Genomic DNA, 19901 nt, shown 5'->3' on the forward strand with positions numbered 1-19901 from the left:
AAAATGCCTCACAGGTGAAAGAGTATATTGTTGCCAAAACTTTAATTCTTGGCAAAATACCGAACAAATTCTTTCCTTAACTATAACTGACGATACTTGTTGACATTGAGACTCAAAGTGCTAACTTTCTGTCTGTAGTTAAATTTTTCGTTGGTTTATAAATTTAAAAAATACATATATTTCTGTTGTTTTTTAAAGAACACTCTCAACTATAGTTACCTAATGCCTTGTGATCATTGTGTGTTTAATATTATGTTAGCGTGGCTCTTACCTTTAAAATATTGATTAGCAAAAATTAAATGAGCACCATTTTGAAAGGATGTCAATCCCCTTTGTGTTTTAGCAATAGTATTAGTAAAGTTATTAGGAGAATTTTCTTATCCACAATCCTAGTAAGTGGTGGGGGGCGGGGAAGGGAATACCTGTGGTCCCCAAGGCAGAAAGAAGGTGATATCAGGTAAGCCCTACAACCCTTGGAGGCTGTCAGCAGGGGCTCCTCTGGAATTGCTCATGGCTAACTTACAAATAGAGACATTTTAAACTAAGTGCTCGTATGTGAGTTAGTGCTAATTAATCCATGTGTATTCTTAGTTCTCATGTGGGCTGTTGTGTCCACTGTTTAGAATACATGCTTTTGATCTTGTGCTTGTGACTTTTGTTGTGGTAAGTTATTTTCAAAGGCCTTTTCTTGCTTTTAGACTCTGTGTGTTGAGAGATAAGGGGATGGTTTGTGTTGGCAGCTAGTGAGGCTCCATGCCTCCTGGTCCCAGGAGCTGTCATTCCTGTGTACGTGTTGCGTGTTGCACTGGAGGGAACTGTCCCAGAATCAATATTTGCATAGGAAATTTCCCCGAACCTACTCTTATTCTGATCCGATAAAAGAAAAACTAAGCTCAGAAATCTAAATAACTGTTTCCTCCTCCTTTCACCAGATGAGCCCCACCTCTAGGAGGCATAAAGAGAGAAATTGCCTCCCTATTTGTTCCTTGACATCAATCTTTGTATTAAAGGGTCATAGAGTACTCCCTTTTAGGTGACTGACTATTTATTTACATGAGACTTCTTGGGGGTGATCATAAATCCTTGAAAGTCCAGTATAATAAGTTTTTGTTCCCAACTGGTATATAGGAACCACTGGCTAAAATGCACTTTTGGAATCATAATTTTTCAGAATTTCCAAGAAAATCACGTTATCTATGCTTTGGAAGAGGCCATGCTCTTTTCTTCATCATCAGGAGCCTGAGGTCAAGAGTCCACCGGAACTTGGAGAGGCTCTCCATTATCCTGGTTGAGATGGATTGCTGAGTTCCCTTGCCACGTCCCTTAATTTCCTTGTGTTTCTAATTTTTTGCTATGTTAACCAAAATGTAACATAGGGCAACAAATATTGGGGTCTTCAAAGATGTGGCAAAAAATGTAACACTGTTGTTGGGGAGAATCTAGAAATATAGGACAGAATTTTTAGCCTAAGTATGCTTTTGCGCTAATCTCTTCCTCCTTTGATTCTATTTAGATATTTTAAGAATTTTGCCTAAATCTCAAAAACATAGTGCTAATTCTCAATCCTGAAATTGTTATTCATTATCTTGCATGTCCTATTTCATAGTATCATAAGATAAGAAAAGGAAATACCTCTATCCCGAGAACATTGTTGTTTTAGAAACAAACGCATGAATTTAGTAGGCAAAAATATACCAAAATTTATTTTTTTTCATTTTCATCAAAACTAAAAATTTGAAGAGCAAACATTCAAATAAAGCATAAATTAGGTGCCAAGGTATTGTTGGTATTTCATGTGGGTGTACTGTGTTTCCCCGAAAATAAGACCTAGCCAGACCATCAGCTCTAATGGGTCTTTTGGAGCAAAAATGAATATAAGACCTGGTCTTATTTTAATGTAATATAAGAGCATGTTATAATATAATATAATATAAAATATAATATATGCTGCCGGGTCTTATATTAATTTTTGCTCCAAAAGACACATTGGAACTGATGGTCCGGCTAGGTCGTATTTTCGGGGAAATGCGGTAGTTGTCCCTCATTGGTATAGTATCAAAGTGCTCCCCCCAAAAAAAAAATTACTCCCCAATACAGGGTGAGGAAAGACTTCTTGTATTGTTTCAATTAGTTAAGTGGAGTTCCTTCTCTAGCCCATTGCATGTTTAAGTGAAATTTAGGATGTTATTCTGTATTTTATTTTTTCCTTTGCATTCGCCTCTAGTTTTTCAGAGAAAACACTAGTGTTTTTCTTTATTCTTAAGTTTCCTTCTAACAGTAGCAACAGGGGACCCCCTTTGAATAGCACTGAATGGAACTTTTTGCTGAAAATAGAAGAAAAGCTTCTGCCCACTTCCGCTGTTCCTGCCTTGCCTTTAGATGCTCAGCTGGTAGGAATTATCCTAGTTACCCCTGGAGTTTAACAGAATTTCCCTCCCCTCTTTTTTTTTTTTTTTTTTTTTGACAAATAATTATGAAAGGCGTAGCTATATGAGTAGGTGTGGTCAAGTCGTGCCATTTGGGTCACTTGGGGAGGAATTGTTATCCCGTTAGTTGTTACAGAGCTCATATTAAATGCACGGCCTTTAGGTGGGCTCCACAATTAGCACCACACAGCAGGCATAAAAGGCATACAAAAGCAAAAGGTACATGGAATGATGTTTTTAAAAATACAGAGCAGAAAGCATAGTATTTAAAAGTACATAAAATGCAAACTGAATCCAAAAGTACAGTGGGTTACCTCATTCTCAGCGAGGTTGGTGTGCTTTTGGTCTGTTTTTGATGGAGACAGCAAAAAGAATAAATGATATGAGGACGAGCATTCACTCATTCTACTTAGGGGTCAACCTTGAGTTTCTCCTCCCTCCTCACCCCAACCTCCAGCCCTGTATTCAATTCACTGGCACATTGTGTCCATTTTATTTGCAAACAAAGCTCAAATCCTCCATGTTTCGTCAGCTCATTGCCACTTCCCTGGTCTAAGCCAATGTCATCTCTAGGCAAGACGAGAGCAACAGTCGCCGGGTCTCCCTGATCCCTCTCTTGAGTCTCTTAAGTCTGTTCTCCACAAAAAAGACAAAAGAACTTTTGAAAGTATGTATCAAATCATGCAATTTCCGATTTTAAATTCCTTAGTGCTTCCCTATGTTCTTAGGCCAAAATCTGAATTTACCATGGGCCATACTCTCTCCAGGCTTGTTTCATATCACTCTCACCTGCCATGGGGGGCTCCATCTCAACCTGCAGGTCGCAGCCCAAATACCACTTCTTCAGAGAAGCACCCTCCCTGGCCTCCTCTCCAAAATGCCCCACCCCTTGGTTTTCTGTCATTTCCCCATTTCTCATAATCTTTAATTCCATTTTATTTTTTAAATTATTTTTGTTGTTGTTGTTATTAGTTGTAGTAGTAGTAGTTATTGTTCATTGGTTAACTCCCCAGATACCGTGTTTCCCTGAAAATAAGACCTAGCCGGACCATCAGCTCTAATGCGTCTTTTGGAGCAAAAGTTAATATATGACCTGGTCTTATTTTACTTATTTCTTATAGTAAAAGAAGACCGGGTCTTATCTAACATAATATAAGACCAGGTCTTATATTAATTTTTGCTCCAAAAGACGCATTAGAGCTGATGGTCCGGCGAGGTCTTATTTTTGGGGAAACATGGTAGTAAGTAGAGTTCATGAGGTCAGGGGTTTATCTGTTGTTCACACGAATAACTCCAGTGCCAGGCACATGGTAGATACTCACTAAATATTTATTAAGATGAAAGAGCCAGCTATATAAAGAGAAAAATAATGAAATCACTGTACCTGGGTCAGAGTTGGGTGCACTATGTCGTGGTACTGAATGTCAGTGTGAAGTTGGAGATGAGGAGGAAGCTAGAGAGTTCAAGGTAAACCTTCATGGATGAACAGAGAGTTTGAACTTGATAAGATAAGCAATAGGTAGGCCAACGCGTGGCACTTGTAGTTATATTTTTGGAGATCGATTAGTTCAACAGTTGTGCCCAAGCTGTATTGTATTAGGGAGAGGCTGGAATCAGGGGCTTTGTGTCACGAGGGTATGGCACCAGCTTAGAAAGGGAGAGAAGGACTTGGAAAGGGAGAGGCTGAGGGAATATGGGAGAAGAGGTGGATTCAAGACTCCACAGCTCAGACTTTTGTGGTAACAATGCACTGAGCAATCCACATATAAAGTATGCTTCTTATATAACACTACACTATTAGCCCCTCCAAAAAATCACATTAAAAAAAATGACATTCTCACGTGAACTTGCTAGAAGCCTTCATCTATACCCCAACTCCCCTTTGGGTAAAGCACAAAACAGACATGATGTCTTGATAGGTTTTGGTGAAAAGCAGAATGAGGTCAGCTTTCCATTGTCATTGATTTTAATAAACGAGATAATGGACATGAAAGTGCCCAATGTTATTTAATTTTTTCATCCTAGTAATAAAAAGATAGTACCAATATTTACATTTTGTGAATCTGCATAATATCATTTTTTCCTGTCAAATTGCTGTCTGAAAGAAAATTATCGGAAACAGTTTTATGATGATGCTACATTTGTTTGATTGATTAATTTGCTTTTTTTTTTTTTTTTAAATTTAAGCAATTGAACAAGATGAAGAAAACAGTGACAAACACGTAACTGTGACAGACGCTGAAGGGGTTCCAGCTTCTCAGGTATGATAAGTTCTGTGACAGTCCCTGGGGGGACCCATCTTTTCTGTTGAGAAAGGTGACATAGTGCAAGTGTGATATAGGTTTTACCTTTTACGTTCTGTAAAATAGTCATATTATGGGAATAAAGTACTTGTTTTTGATAAAGAGATCTTTCACAAGAAAGGTTCTAAATTGATAATCGCATTCATAATTTGATTCATGCAGGAGAAACACATAGGGAGAATACTCCACTTCTCAGAACAAAGCAAGGAAAGTAAGTGAAGAACCAGGAAAGACCACTCTTAGGGAACACCGTCCCCTGGAGACGGCAGAGGAGACTCAGCTAGCTGACAGCGTGAGAGCTGGGGCTTGGCCAGACAGGTTCTTGTGATGCCACACCTGCTAAAGGTTCTGTGCCAGCCCCCAGTATCTACTTCATGGCATGGATATGATTTTGGTAGCACCTTACCTCCAAACACTTTTGCAGCATAAAAACTTGGACACCCTACTGCTATCAACTGTTAACTTTATGTAAAAGCAGAGCATTTAAAGATTCTTAGTGGGAACAGCAGGGAGAGAAGCAGAATGGGTGACATTCTTTTGCAAGTCCCCAATAATTCTTTTGTAAGTCCTCAATAATTCAGCTCCTCAGAGTTCCATCCCCGTTGACACCCAGCTGTAGCCTTAAGTGACATCGCTAAATATCGAGTTACCTTAAGATGATTTCTCAACCCTTTTGATTTTTAGATTACTCATCTATAAATCTACCTGATAGGGCAGTTGTGAGGATTAAAAAGAAAAGCATGTAGAATAAATAAGCCATTGGGTTTTATTATGCATGACAACAAGAAAGGAGTGGGTCCAGGGGAGTCTACTCCTTGGAAATTGATTGTAGTGTGTACAGCGCAATGGGCTGGTCTACCCAAGAAGAAGAATCTGACAGACTCTACCCTCAGGCAGACAGGGGTGCAGAAACTCGGGACGCACACGAGCCCTTTTGTGAGCCCTCATTGCATGCCCGGTTTTGAACTGTTCTACTACACCTTGCAGAGGAAATTGCATTGAAGGATTGTGGTGACGGGATCACGGTATCACGTATGTCCAAACTCATCAAGATGTACACATTAAATATGTGCAGTCTTTTGTATATGAAAGTATACTTGAATAAAGCTGAAAAAAAAGATTCTTAGTTTGGCTGGCCCGTTGCACTTCACCGTTAACGTTCTAAAACTGTTTAGAAGAATCCCATTAGCTTTTCAGTCAAGATTGCACAGGTTGTAGTTTTATTAAGTTCGTATAAGGAATTGTTTGGAATTGTCTTGCTATAGTAATATTCAAAATGCTGCAATCCACAAGGTCATACTGAAATTACACTTCCGGCTTCCAAGCAAACCCAGGAAGGGATTCCTTTCTGGAACTTTTCTTAAATCATTAAAGTGGGACAGATGTTTTTAAATTTAAATTGTTATTTTTTATCTGTTTTGAACTTATTCTGTTCTTAAAACAGCAAAAGTCTGTTTTAACGCTTTATTTCTTTGTGTATCTCAAAAGGATACCCAGACCTTGCTCTTCAAGAGAGTTTGATTTTTTTTTCCAGCAATAGTGACATAATTGCACAGGATGTACAGAGGAATGAAATCATGAAGCCAGTTGAAGGCAGTGAATTGATAATTAGATCAGGAACAGACTGTGTTTAGGTTTGGAAGTCATGAGTTTAGTTCACTGGGATGCAGAGTTACGAGTGTTATTGGCTTAGGTGCATAGGAAGGAAGGCAGCTGTAACCTTCCCTAATGTGTCTGAGAAAGCTTGATCTGCCCGCACAGGAGAAGCACCCGTTTTATTGGTTTGACTCTGCAGGTCCGTCTATACAAAAGCTCTGGGTAGAATCATCAGTAGTTCAAGTCATGTAAGGTGAGCTTAAAGAAAACTTTCAGAGTTTCACCATGAGCTATCTAGGCAGAATTAGATATAGATGTATGTGTGTGTTCATGAGTGTATACATATGTGTACTTTTATTAATTTGATGTTTGAGGTATATACATATAATTGATGGAGCCCCTCTATGCCAAACTGTATGGCGAGTATTTCACATTATTGCAGTCTTCACTCCAGAGTGTGTTTTAAACAAGTTAAGTGGAAATTGGCTTTCATTCCTTCCCCATTAGTGATGACATACTCATATGTCACTATGGAAAAAATATGCCCCTAGGCTATTGAAAACTTTGCCTCTACGGAGGGTTAAGACAGTCACTAACCCCAGAGAGACTGGACCTTGTATACAGGTTTCCCACCTCCCAGAAAACTCCAGTTCTGCCCTGCTATATTGGTTCCTGTCTTCCTTTTCTCACTAAAAACTCTTTCCTGCCTATGAAACTCCCTGTTTTAATGCAGTGATGTGTGGGCAGAGTGAAGAGCTCATGTAGAGTTGATTTGCATCCCAGCCCTCTTCCTCATAGCTGGTGCCTGTGGGCGAACGGGCAAGTTCTGTAGTGTCTCTAAACCTGTAAGTTCTGTCGGGTCGTACCTGTGTGTTAGTCACCAAAGTATCCCCACCGTGCTAGGCAGTATGAATGAGCATGCTTGGTTTTCTTCTCCGCAAAGTGGAGCTACTATAAAGTTGACATGACTGTGAAATGAAGCAACATTAAAAATGCCTGCCATCCTGGCACATAAGAGGTTCCATAAATGTCAGGCAGCATACATGAAGTTTAAGGGCACCGTCCCCAGGGCCAGACTGCCTGGGTTCCTTCCTGGCTGTCACAGCAACCTTGGGCAAGACACTCTACTCTCCTGTGCCCCACATTCCTTTGCTGGAATACCATGTTTTCCCGAAAATAAGACCTAATCGGAGAATAAGCCGTAGCATGACTTTTCAGGATGACATCCCCTGAACATAAGTCCTAATGCATCTTTTGGAGCAAAAAATGAATATAAAACCTAGTCTTATTTTCGGGGAAACAGGGTAGTATTGAGAGTTAACACTTATTCGTATGCACCCGGCACTCTTCGAAGCTTTTCGTTTTTATTAATGTGTTTAAAAACCTCACAACAAACCCTATGAGGCAGATAATAGAATCACCGCCACTTGACAGATGAGCTGGTAAGTGGTGAGGCCAGGAATGAAGCCAATGCAATCTGGCTCCAACATCCTCGTGTTTTCCACCACTGTACTAAACTGCCTTTCTAACTAAATCTCTACAAAACGGGAGTAATTACTGGCCTGTTGTGAAGATTAAATGAGGATATGTGAAGCAATTAGATCACCGCCTGGCACATGGTGCTCAAACAACCGTTAGCCTCTGTGACTTGTCATTATCATCAGGAGTACCTATCACATGGCCTTTTGGCTTGAATATTTCAGGTGTGTAACCTGGCGGGGTTGCAGTAGTGCTCTGTCTACCATTATGGTACCGTCACATACCTCCAGCATTCTCAACCCATCACTCGTTGTAACTCTTTATATAGGACTGAGGATTAAAGACTCTATGAAAATATACAGACTTTTTCCAGGTTCTAGTTTAAGGAAGGGTTCCATGACATCTTCAATGAGTAATTTATAACGTGTTGAACTTTGGACATTCTCACTCATATTCCGGTGGCCAGTGGCCACTGGATTCAGTGATTATTTTCATTGTCTCCTATCCCCCACTGAAATCAATCACTTTAACATTAAGTGACAATACTGTTGATTATACAAATTAATTGACACGTTTGATGGTTAATTTATCAGTAGCCAAAGTGTGACTTTTTTGGTAATAGATTGAAGAAAGCTCTAATTTAAGCCTGTGATAGCTGTCATAGAAAACACATAATCCTTTTAAATCCTTTGTTAGAATGTATTAGAATTTTATCCTCTTTTTTTTTTTACTTTATTATTTGTTAACTTTGCTGCCCTGCTTAGCAGTATGATCGATAATACATATAGATCTGAGCTGTAATTTCTCTCAGGTCAAAACAAGATAAAATATTGGTGACCTCCCTAATGTAGTCTGAAAGTTCAAGGAATTAAATATACGATATAATGAATGAACCCCTTACTTTGTCAATTGTGTAAATATATAATGTATTTAGTTTCATCAGAAGAGAAAAATTATGTAAGTATAGTAGATTAAGAAAGTATTTAAGGGGCGGCGGATGGCTCAGTTGGTTAGAGTGCGAGCTCTGAATAACAGGGTTGCTGGTTCAATTCCCGCATAGGATGGTGGGCTGTGCCCCCTGCAACTAAAGCTTGAAAATGGCAACTGGACTTGGAGCTGAGCTGCGCCCTCCACAACTAGATTGAAGGACAATGACTTGGAGCTGATGGGCCCTGGAGGAACACACTGTTCCCCAATAAAAATTTTAAAAAAACAGTATGAGGGAAATCACAGTAATAAAGTCCAAGTAACTATGGTTTCTGCCTCCCTCCGTGCCCCCAGCATGCTCTAGCATTGTCTAAGAGGGGGCAGTATCACACACCCTGTTTGTATAGGACAGCTATATCCGATCAACATGGTATATTAACACCAGTAACTCTATAAAGCAGGAGGACCAGAGGAATGAACCTCCCTGAACGTGCATTACCTCAGCTGCACAGTGAGGGAGTAGGAGTCATTGAATGATTGCTAAGGCTCTATGGTGCCCCAGCTTGCTTTGAGGTCTGTACTAGTAATGCCCTGGCCATTAATTAGGAAACCTGTATTTACCATCACACTTTCCATCATATGCAATTTTACTATGAATGCTTCTTGGTCCTTCCCCAAGTATCAAAGGGTATGTGTTTTCCCGAAAATAAGACCTAGCTGGACAATCAACTCTAATGTGTCTTTTGGAGCAAAAATTAATTTAAGACCCGGTCTCATTTTACTATCAGACCCGGTCTTATTTTACTATTTTACTATAAGACCAGGTCATAATAATAATATAATATAATATAATATAATATAATATAATATAATATAATATAATACTGGGTCTTGTATTACCTTTTGCTCCAAAAGACACATTAGAGCTGATGGTCCAGCTAAGTCTTATTTTTGGGGAAACAGTATATTTTTCTATCCCAACCAGGAAGAATTTTTTCTTAGTTTTCTTCCTTTCTCTGAAGAAATTTGAGAAAATGAATGCTTGTTGCTCTAAAATGATGATGATAATAATTATTATCCCAACCCATCAGTGTTTTATTCTGTTATTTGGAATTCCTGTTTAAAGTAGCAAAAAAAAATTATTTTATAAGTTTCTATTCAAGATTTAATTTTTAAAGAAATGTGTCTATTATGTAGCAATCAGTAAGAATTTATTCGAATACCCTGAATTTGTATTGAATAGTGTTCTGTAATTGCAAAAGTGCTTTCATGACAGGTAGACTCTTTCATCCTGGTTTTCCTTCCCTTGTTAGCGGTTTTTACATGGTGTTTTTTTAAGTGTTGTTGAAAGAGGGATTTTTAAAGTTATAATAATGCAGAAAATGTTTCATTCATAGAGCTGTGCTCTTTCACCTTTTGTCATAAAGGTGGTTCATTTATTATCCTTGTAGCGTTTCCTAAGGGAATCCTGTCCAAGTTTCATTTAACCACTGATAAATGAACCCAACGATTTTATGACTCCATTTTATATATAAAGGAAACAGACTTTTTCATTTACAGTTGTAACATTTCTCAAATACTGAAGATCATATGAATAGCTTTAATTATACATTACAGAGATTTATTTTTTCAAAGTAGACCTTGAAATTAGGCTCTCAAATAACGTCTGATCCTTACACATTACCCTGTTTTTCTTTCTGGCATAGCAAGGTAAACTGTTTATAATTAATTTCACATCAGTAAATTAAGTAGCCCAGGAATGTGAAAGTCTAGATTGAGAGCTGTTAGTTATCTTGCTTCTCTTGCCATAACGAAGCTTCTAAAATAAATCCATGTTTTTTTTAATCAAATCACTGAATTTCGGAGCTTTGAAAGGGACCCCTTTCAAAGAAAACATCGGGTTTAGTGAGGTACTTCCAAGGAGGAGTGCCTTATAACTATCTAGGATGTATGGATATCTCTCTGGGCTTAAAGTTCTCCAGGGAATGAAGAACCATTCATAACCTTCCTTGAAAGCTTTTTCTGATAGTATCATTAAGGATTGCTTAGAATTGATTAACTTGTGAAAATGCATCTAGGAATTATTGGGAAACCAGATAATCAAGAGAATAGTATTCCTTTTTTTAATTATAAGTTGATTTAATTATAAATATGAAATAATTAAGTCAATCTGAAAACCATTTTTAAAAGTAATAGCATTTTGTGTTTAAAATACAGAATGTGTGTACAAAAGTATCTGGTTCTAATAAAAATGTATTTCTTCAAGAAAGAAAAGTCTGTCTTTAGAATCCTAAGCATATGATATGAAGAATGTTTTGAGTTCCTTAAAAACTCATGTTTACACGGAAACCAAAGAAACAAGTCAAGGTCTCTTTAATTTCCTCTACTCAGTCCTATCCTTTTATTGCTGATGATATTATCGGTTGTTTTTTTAAAAAAAACATGTGTGGGACCCACAGACAGAAGGAAAGACTCTCTCAATCGGTGTCTAGAGGAGGTTAGCTTTGGAGCCTGGGCTGGTTGGAAGAGGTAACAGGCTCATTCCTACCTGCCTAATTAGTTAGCTCCATGGTGCCATCCTCCTGTGGACCACCCCTGTCTGGCCCCAGGCCCACACGTGCCCTCTAGTAGGCAGGGCTGCCACACTGGGGAGCAGAAAGGTAGGTCTAATCCATCACACTACTGAATAAACAACCATGGAGCAGGTCCTGAGGTCGCAGGGTCATTCACTGGCAGGACTGTATATTAAACACGGCGAGGATGACATGGATGGAAAGAGAAGAAATCCTAGATGGTCAACATAAATGAATTTTCTGCATAACAAAAACTTATGCCTTTAAGTGTCAGAACGTTTAAAGCATGTTAACCACGTTTGGGTAGAACTTTCCCTGAATAGTTTTCTTGCCTTCTTAGTTGAAAGCAGTACCTTAATAGCATTCATCTTCTTTTACTCTCTAATGTTGGCTCTCACCATCGCCACCACTACCACCAGTTCTAAGCCATTTCTTTTCTGAAGACCAGTCTCCTAATTGGGCTTCTAACTTCAACTCCTTCTCCCCACCCAACAGTGTGTTATCTCAACCCAAAAGACAGAATGATCCTGTTAAAATGTAAGTCAGATTACGCCAGTCCTATGTTCAACACCTTCACGAAAGGATTTCCATCTTTTCAGAAAAAGAATCTAAACAATTTACACAGTCTGTACGGAAACTACATGATCTGGTTCTGGCATCACCTTTCTGACCAATCCCACTAATCCCTCCCCCTTACTGTGCTCCAGTCTTGCTGCTCTCTTTGCTCTTCCTTGAGCCAAACACACCCTAGCCTCAGGGACCACGCACTCCTGTTCCTCTGCCTGGAGCACCCTTCCTCCCTTACTTTAGATCTCCACTCAGATGTCATCTTAGTAAAGAATCCGTCCCTGACATTCCTTTCTGAATAACACCTCCCATCATTTCTCTGCCCCTTTACCCTGCTTTATTTTCCTTCCTATCATATATTACCATCTGATATTTCATATCTGTACATTATATAATCCAAATCCCCTATTAATTGTAAGCTTAATGATATGTGGGACTTCGTTTGTTGTTGTTCGCTACCGTATCCCTAAAACCTACAGGAGATTTTGGCATATGATTGTTGTTCAAATAAAATCTGTTGAGTGACTGCATGAATGAATGAACAAATGAATAAATAAAATAGAGAACTAGGGAGATATATATGGGGATTGTATATGTATATATATATATATATATATATATATATATATATATATAATGATCAAAGGAGGATATCATAACTATTGGTATTTAAATACGTATTTGAAAGATTGTTATATTGAATAAGAAATAGACATAATTTTAGTTGCTTTAAAAGGCAAAACTAATACTTACGGGTTGAAGTTCAGTAGTTTCAGACATTGTCTAGTGTGATAAGGGACTTTCCAACAATTCTGGCTTTCCAACAGTACACAGGCTGTCTTAAGATAAACTGAGATTCCTGTCCAAGAAAACTTTGGATGGAAATGAACTGGAAGACCTCTTGTGAGGGATGTAAAAATAAATCTTTGACTTTGGTGGAGGAATTCCACTTGCTGCTCTCTGGAAATCAGTGATTTGGGCCACTTCACAGATTTTTTTGTTTCCTTCCTACTCGTTGGAAAAACTACTAGATAAAGAGATATCCTTGCCCCTGGGAATAAAGATTTAGTCATTGCTTTGCATCTGTGGTCCCATTTCTCTGATGCCGACTCAACAAAATGGGTATCTTTAGAACCAAGCATTAAGACCATGAAGCTGTGATTACTTCTGGCCCCTTCTCCGTATTTGGTCATGTTGCTGAGTACATTTAAATCCTGTAGGTTGTATTGGTTAAAACAAAAATTCCATAATTTTGACTATCCCTGCCAAGAGTAACTTTAGATTTCTTTATTAGCTCATGTCCTAATATGTCAGTATGAACCATTTTTGAAAGAATTTGAGCAAAAACAGTTCATAACTTGTGTGTTATAACGAACATATTTTTTTTTCTAGTCAAAGTCCTTGATTCTCCTCCTTCATATTATTATGACTTGGGTACTTTGGCATAATAAAAAAAAATATGTTTCTTGGACCATTTCCAAACCCTGATGAAATTTTAAGCTTTTTTTTCCAGTTTATTTTTAATAAACTTTTCCACCGTATTTCATTGTTAACATTGGAGATATTTTACTAATAATGCCCCATAGTAACTTTCCAGTAGTGGGGGTGGGGGAGAAATCTCATGATCTTGTTAACTGTGTTTTTGTACATGGAATGATCTGGTGGAGCGAAAGAAATAGGAGGTTGTGTACTGTTATTTTTAGTACTCTGTATCACTTCACCCTTTTTGCCGGAGTGGTTCCTGGCTAACTTTCCCATGAGTTTTTAACCTCTTGTTAGGCTTTGCTTATGTAACAGGAAACAGGCTGTCAGGAACAAATAGTGGCATATCAGGAGTACACGTTAGTAGCAAATGATACAGTTCGCTCTGCCCTTCACTCTGTTAAAGTAGACTGATAAATGAGCTCAACTTGAAGGCTTTTGGTGTGGCAAGCCTAGGTTAAAATAATACAATTTCCATTTTGGAAAGGCCAAACATTTTACCAAGACCATGATTTAATCCAGGCAACAGAGAAGATGAGCTTATTCTAAGGGGAACTTTGCAGCGGTGTCATGTCCTGGGACTGTGGATTTAAGTATATCTTCGCTTTTTCTCCAACTCTTAAGGCGGGGGTGATGTGCAAGCTTCAGGAGAGAGATGACATCGGACGAATTGAACTGGTCCAGAAGTTGGCGAGAGAAAACTATCAGTTTTTGCAGACAGACAAAAAGGAACAGGAGAAGTCTGAACACGTAAGCCCTTTTCTTCTTGGGGATGCACATTCGAAGGGGTGGAAAAGGTTTCTGCCTGGTAGTATGTTTGAAGGAAAGAATATTTTATTTTAAATTCTTTAGTGTTTGGGTTTTTTCCTCCAAAAAGCATCCTCCTTAGTAAAAATGACAGCTCATAGCCAGTGGTTTATGACCCTGGATTTATAAGAGAACTCTTCTCAAAAGTAAGTCATGTAGAAATATAATACGAATACATGTAAGGAAATACGAATGCATGTGTATTTATGATCCTAATTTGATGGCTTTCAAATTTGGCCTTGGGAATTTCAACCCATCAGATAGTTTGTGGAATATGAATTTTGAAAGAACATGTACTTTTATGTTTAGTACAAGGGTAGTTCTAGTTACCCAACAAATATATCTGAAGTCACTAGAAATACACTAGAACAGAATAGATTATAGACATTCTCACCAAGCAGGAGAGTCCAAAAGGGAGTTTTCCCGGTGGCTTATGAATGTTTGTGTTCCAACAAGTGTTGTATTGTTTAGATGTAGTTTAACTGGAGGAAAGGGACGCTCTGCTCGGTTCTCCTGAAAGCGGTTATTCAGATTGAGCCTTAGAACCGAGACAGCTGCCGTCATGCTGGGAAGACAATGGGACCACTTTCTTCGGCTACACATTGTTGTCTGTTGACTTTTTGTTGTTGTTTGTAAGACTTCACTCTCAGTGCTGAACTAGCCAGGATTGCTCATAAAGGAAAATTCCTCAGTGCTTATAAACATGTCTTTCTCTGACTTTAATTCTTCCTTGGAATTTTATTTTCAACCCTTTTGAAGGGGGAAAAATTGCTTCATGCTTTTTCTGCTCCAAGGCCCTCAAATACAAATGCTAGGGTTTTACTGAGCAGGAGAGGAGGTGAGGCAGGCTGTTTAATACTCTCACGCGTCTCTAACGGTGCAACATCCACCCACAGCAACTGGCGTCTCAAGGGGGAAGGACAATTCGGCAGTTTCCAAGCCTCATAACTGAACTATTTCGGGGGTGACTGTTGCCTTTAAGTACAAATGGAGGCCTCAGGAGCCTTCGCTTTACTAGGTACTATTGAAAAGTTCGGGGACTTCGTCTTAGTTGTTAAAAGCAGCCTGAAAATTGACTGTATCAAAGACTGACTTCTAACCTCTGTTGTGTCCTTAGCATCATATTTCAATATCCAATCACCTATTAATATTAACTTTCTCAAAACAATTCCCTTTTAATTCATTTTAATTAGAAGAGCAACAGTTTTCTTATGCTATATTTTGTTGATTTCAAGACACATTTCCCCCACATTTTAGTATCTTTGAAATCAGGATGAGTCTTCACGACGGGTGATATGAGAACATGTCGTAGTTTAGTTGTGGGCATTTTTCTTTCCTAGTGGTCCTTAAAATGAGTGATATATTTTACAGTGTATCGCATTTTCGATTTAATGAGCCAGCGGCAACTTGAGCGTAGGGCAAGATCTTTTAAAATCAAACAGAGTACCACTTCACCACGGTTAGAAATCATCAGCCTTAGGCCACAAACGTTATGCTTATTAAAGAGGTACCTGTGTTGCCTTTACCTTATATTTAGTTCAATTCAGAATGCTATAGTTACAGCTAATGAGACTATAATACCCTCCAAATACATAATAATAGAAATATGAATTTGGTGCTGATAATTGTAAAGACTTTTAACATGAGACAGAAATTTAATGCAGGCCAGCCCGGGGGCTCAGGTGGTTGGAGAGCGGTGCTTTTAATGCCGAGGTCACCGGTTCGGGCTGCCCTGAGCAGCCGGAGGTCGACGTGAGCTGCCACGGGCCGCTGTGTGCTGCCACGGGCTACCGTGTGCTGCCACGGGCCGCTGTGTGCTGCCACGGGCCGCTGTGTGCTGCCATGGGCTACCCTGTGCTGCCATGAGTGGCTGGCAACCATCGTGGGCGGCCGGCAGCTGGCGAGAGCTGCTGTGAGCGGCTGACCAACGACCGGCGACCGACTGCATCAGCCGGGTGGGGGGGGAAGCTCAAGGCTCATAATTCCAGCACGGGCCAGGGGGCTGTGTCCTACACAACTAGACTGAGAAACAACAGTTTGAAGTGGAGGGGGGGGGCAGGCAGAAGAAGGAGGAAAAAAAACTTAGTGGTAGATTTGCAGCTTTGCTTATGCAAAGCTACTCTATTACCTTCAAACCTTCATTTTAAGATTGTAAAATGGGACAGTGAGGTTTTTTACTTCTTGCCTGAGTGTCATAACATGGATGTATTAACTAACACTCAGAAGTGTCTGTGCTTCTGAGAGGAAAGAAGCTGTATAAATAAACATTGGAATTATGGCCCTTTCTACACAGACTTTTCCTAATGAAGCTGAAAGTAAGGAAAAATGAATATTAAGGATCTTTCTTCCTTAGTGATAAATATAAACTTAGCTGTTCTGTGATCTCCCTCCTGCAGGGTGACACCAGTTGAACTAATCAACTCTCAAGGCTGATATTTATGTTTTCTTTTTTAAAATTTAATTTAATTATTTTTCCCAATTATAGTGGGCATTCAATACCATTTTATATTAGTTTCATGTGTGCAGCATTGTGGTTAGACATTTATATAACTTACAAAGTGTCCCCCCCCTTATAAATCTAGTACCCATCATCTGACACCATACATATTTATTACAATAGTTTTGACTATATTCCCTGTGCTATACTTTACATCCCGGTAACTATTTTGTAACAACCAATTTGTACTTCTTAGTCCCTTCACCTTTTCACCCAGCCACCTAACCTCCCTTCCATCTGGCAACCATCAGTTTGTTCTCTGTATCTATGAGTCTGTTTCTGTTTTGTTTGTTAGTTTTTCTTCTTTAGATTCCACATATAAGTGAAATTATATGGTATTTGTCTCTCTCTGACTTATTTCACTTAGCATAATACCCTCTAGGTCCATCCATGTTGTTGCAAGTGATTAAAATTTCATTCTTTTTTATGGCTGAGAAATATTCCAGTGTATATATGTACCACAATTTCTTTATCCAGTCATGTATTGATGGGCACTTAGGTTGCTTCCATATTCAAGGCTGATATTTACATGGTGCTCTACTAAATGGATTACTTGATACCAGATGCTTACACTTTTTGCAATAATTTATTAAGAGTAAAAACACCATCTGATAGATTATATTGCTTTTACGTCTTAAGCATTCACTGTATCTATACCTTTGCTTGCATGCTGAGTTCACAGTGTTGGTGAGGTGGGCGAAGCAGTTTCGTGTTTCCTGCTCTTGCTTTTCAATAGCCGTCATCTGCTCTGACTCATGAAACTCAGTTATAACACACAGCATGTACAGAGGAAATTACAGTTTACTTAACGTAAACCCAAGTCTGCAGTTTCCTCTTCTTGTTATAACAGTAACAATAATGACCAAACCCTAGAGTGACATACAGATTTCCTTTATTTTTATGTTTTTAAAATGCTTCATCTACCTCATCCACCATTCCTGGGCCAAAGCTAGTGAAGAAGACAGTGGTAGAATTCAAGTTAGCACCCAAGTTGCCTAGTGAGTCATTCTTGTTACTAAACTACATTGTCTCTGCAGTTCTAGAATGCCTTTTTATACATGTGTACCAACATGAGAAAGCTACTTTGAAGTAGTACTGCATGGAGAAAGGCATGAAGTTGGTAGAATAAAGCTTCTGTTGCTGGTATGTCTTGTTACAAATTGAAGGGATTTAGACTTTTCTGAGTTGGCATTTCTAATATTTGCTTAAACTGGTAAATGCCATAATTATAAATGCATGCAATTAGAGAAACACTTCATTCTTTGCTTTTGCCAAGGTGTTTCTGAAATTTAAAAAGTTAAATATATAATTATCACAAGTTTCTCAGGAAGCACTTGGTTTTCCCATTTTCTGTGAACTAGCTGTAGACAAAATTCACCAGCACTTATTCCTGAGTGTTGAAAATTATTACGTGAGAACTGAAAGAAGAGGACAGAAACTGGCTATTTCTTCTAACTGTTCCGATAGTGAGATTAACATTTGGTCATTAATTCTTTAAAGAAATTAACCTCTTCTATAGGCGTCCTATTGCCTAGCTTTAATTCTATGATTACATCAATGGCATGAGGGGTGATGGGGGAGCATGTGTTACTAAGTGGGAACTTTTGAGCTTGACTTTGAAGGATAATTGATGGTTGTAGAAGGGCAGGTTGGGGAAGAGCGTTTAAGGCAGAGGGACCAGCAGGAAGATGCATGACTGGATGATTCATGGGGAGTGAAGGCGGTGGGCTATAGGAAGTCTAGAATTCAGTTGAAAGATTTGGTAAGCCACCCTAAGGAATTTAGACCTGCTTTTCTGATAGAAGAAAGCCATTGAAGATGGGAAGTGGCGTAATCAGATGTGGTCTTCATGAGATCTCCTGGCATTGCTTTAGAGGCAAAATTGAGTGGGGAAGAGGAAGTGTGGAGGGAAGCCTTAGAAAGCTGTTGTAGTGAGTCAGGTGAAAGCTGTAAGCCTGAACCAGGATGGTAACTATTGGAAATCAGAAGGTCGTCAATGTTGAGAGTCACTTAGATGGTAAAATTGACAGCATTTGATGACTGGTAATGGGAGGATGTGTGTGCTCTTTTATATTAAGCAATTTTTGAATTTTTGTTAAGGTTTCTTTGGTGTAGTGGTAGATGTCAGAATGTTCTATTTATTACTAGAATGGTTGGTCACCTTTGCCAAAAAGACACATAAGATATTTACCTTGTTTTGTTTTCCTGCAGTATGTTTCCTGCAGTATGACTGAGATATATGCAAGGGCACATAGTGTTTATCTCAAAAACAAATTGTTAGATGGGGGTCTGGCTCACAGTGTGGGGACTACATAAATCTTCTTAGACCAGACACTTTGGTCTAAGCAGGGAGAATCTCGGGTAGGCCCAGAATAAACTGGATTATTTGGCCAAAGCTTTGGCATTTGCTGTAATGATGCATATGTCTTCTTCAGAATTAACTGTGATTTTAGGGATCACTCTCCTTACCCATAGAGTCTGAGTTGGTATTGCAAAACTGTTATTCTAGAATACTCTTGGTCACTTATTCATTCAATACACCTCTATTAAAGCTGACATTGTAGAGTATCCTGAGTAACTGTGGTGGCTTCAACCTTGAAGTAGTAGAGATAGGCTCCAACCCTGAAGGACTCCAGTCAATTTGTGTAGAAAAGACATTGGCACAAGTAACAGCTACAAGGAAGCAGTGATGATAGTTTCAAGCGAGAGACAGAGGAGTTAGAAGAATTTACACCTGGAGGAACAGGATTCTTTCTTACGGCAGAGGTAGAATTTGATGTGGACCTTGAAGTAGGTTTTAGATTGGATTTAAATAATTCAAATAAAAGAAAATCAATTCCCAGTGGGAAGAATAGCATTAGGAAATGCACAGAAATGTCAAAATATGAGAGATTTTTTGGAAATCCCAAACCATTCTGTGTCACCAGAGTACCAAGGGTTGGGGGTGAGGGAGGAGATGGTGACGAAAAGGCAGGAGAAGGAAGAAACTTAGTGAGAAATGAGATTGGGACCAGACTGTGGAGGATTTTCAGGGCTAAGGAATTTCACTTCATTCTAGAAATAACAAGGAGCCATTGACTAGTTTTATTAGTTTTCATAAAAAGGAGGATTGGTGTGGGAGGGCTTATGTGAGGTAAATGATACTTCAGTTTGACAGATTAGAAAGCTGAGGCTGCGGAGTGATTAAACAGAGCTGGGCTAAGACTGAACTCAAGTCTGATGGCCTCTGGAGTACATCTTTTCT

At 38.9% G+C, this 19901-nt stretch overlaps 1 protein-coding gene across 2 annotated transcripts in view; it reads left to right on the forward strand.

Moving 5' to 3' along the window:
* RAPGEF5 (Rap guanine nucleotide exchange factor 5) overlaps positions 1-19901 on the forward strand; it is a 208295-nt gene that overhangs the window by 98834 nt on the left and 89560 nt on the right. For both annotated transcript variants that reach the window (XM_033088310.1, XM_033088311.1), the window contains exons 8-9: positions 4614-4687; positions 13978-14103. In XM_033088310.1, coding sequence (XP_032944201.1) covers positions 4614-4687; positions 13978-14103 — 200 coding nt within the window. The remainder of the gene's footprint in view (positions 1-4613; positions 4688-13977; positions 14104-19901) is intronic.

Source organism: Rhinolophus ferrumequinum, chromosome 20, assembly GCF_004115265.2.
Source record: "Rhinolophus ferrumequinum isolate MPI-CBG mRhiFer1 chromosome 20, mRhiFer1_v1.p, whole genome shotgun sequence".
NCBI classification, from domain to species: Eukaryota; Metazoa; Chordata; class Mammalia; order Chiroptera; family Rhinolophidae; genus Rhinolophus; species Rhinolophus ferrumequinum.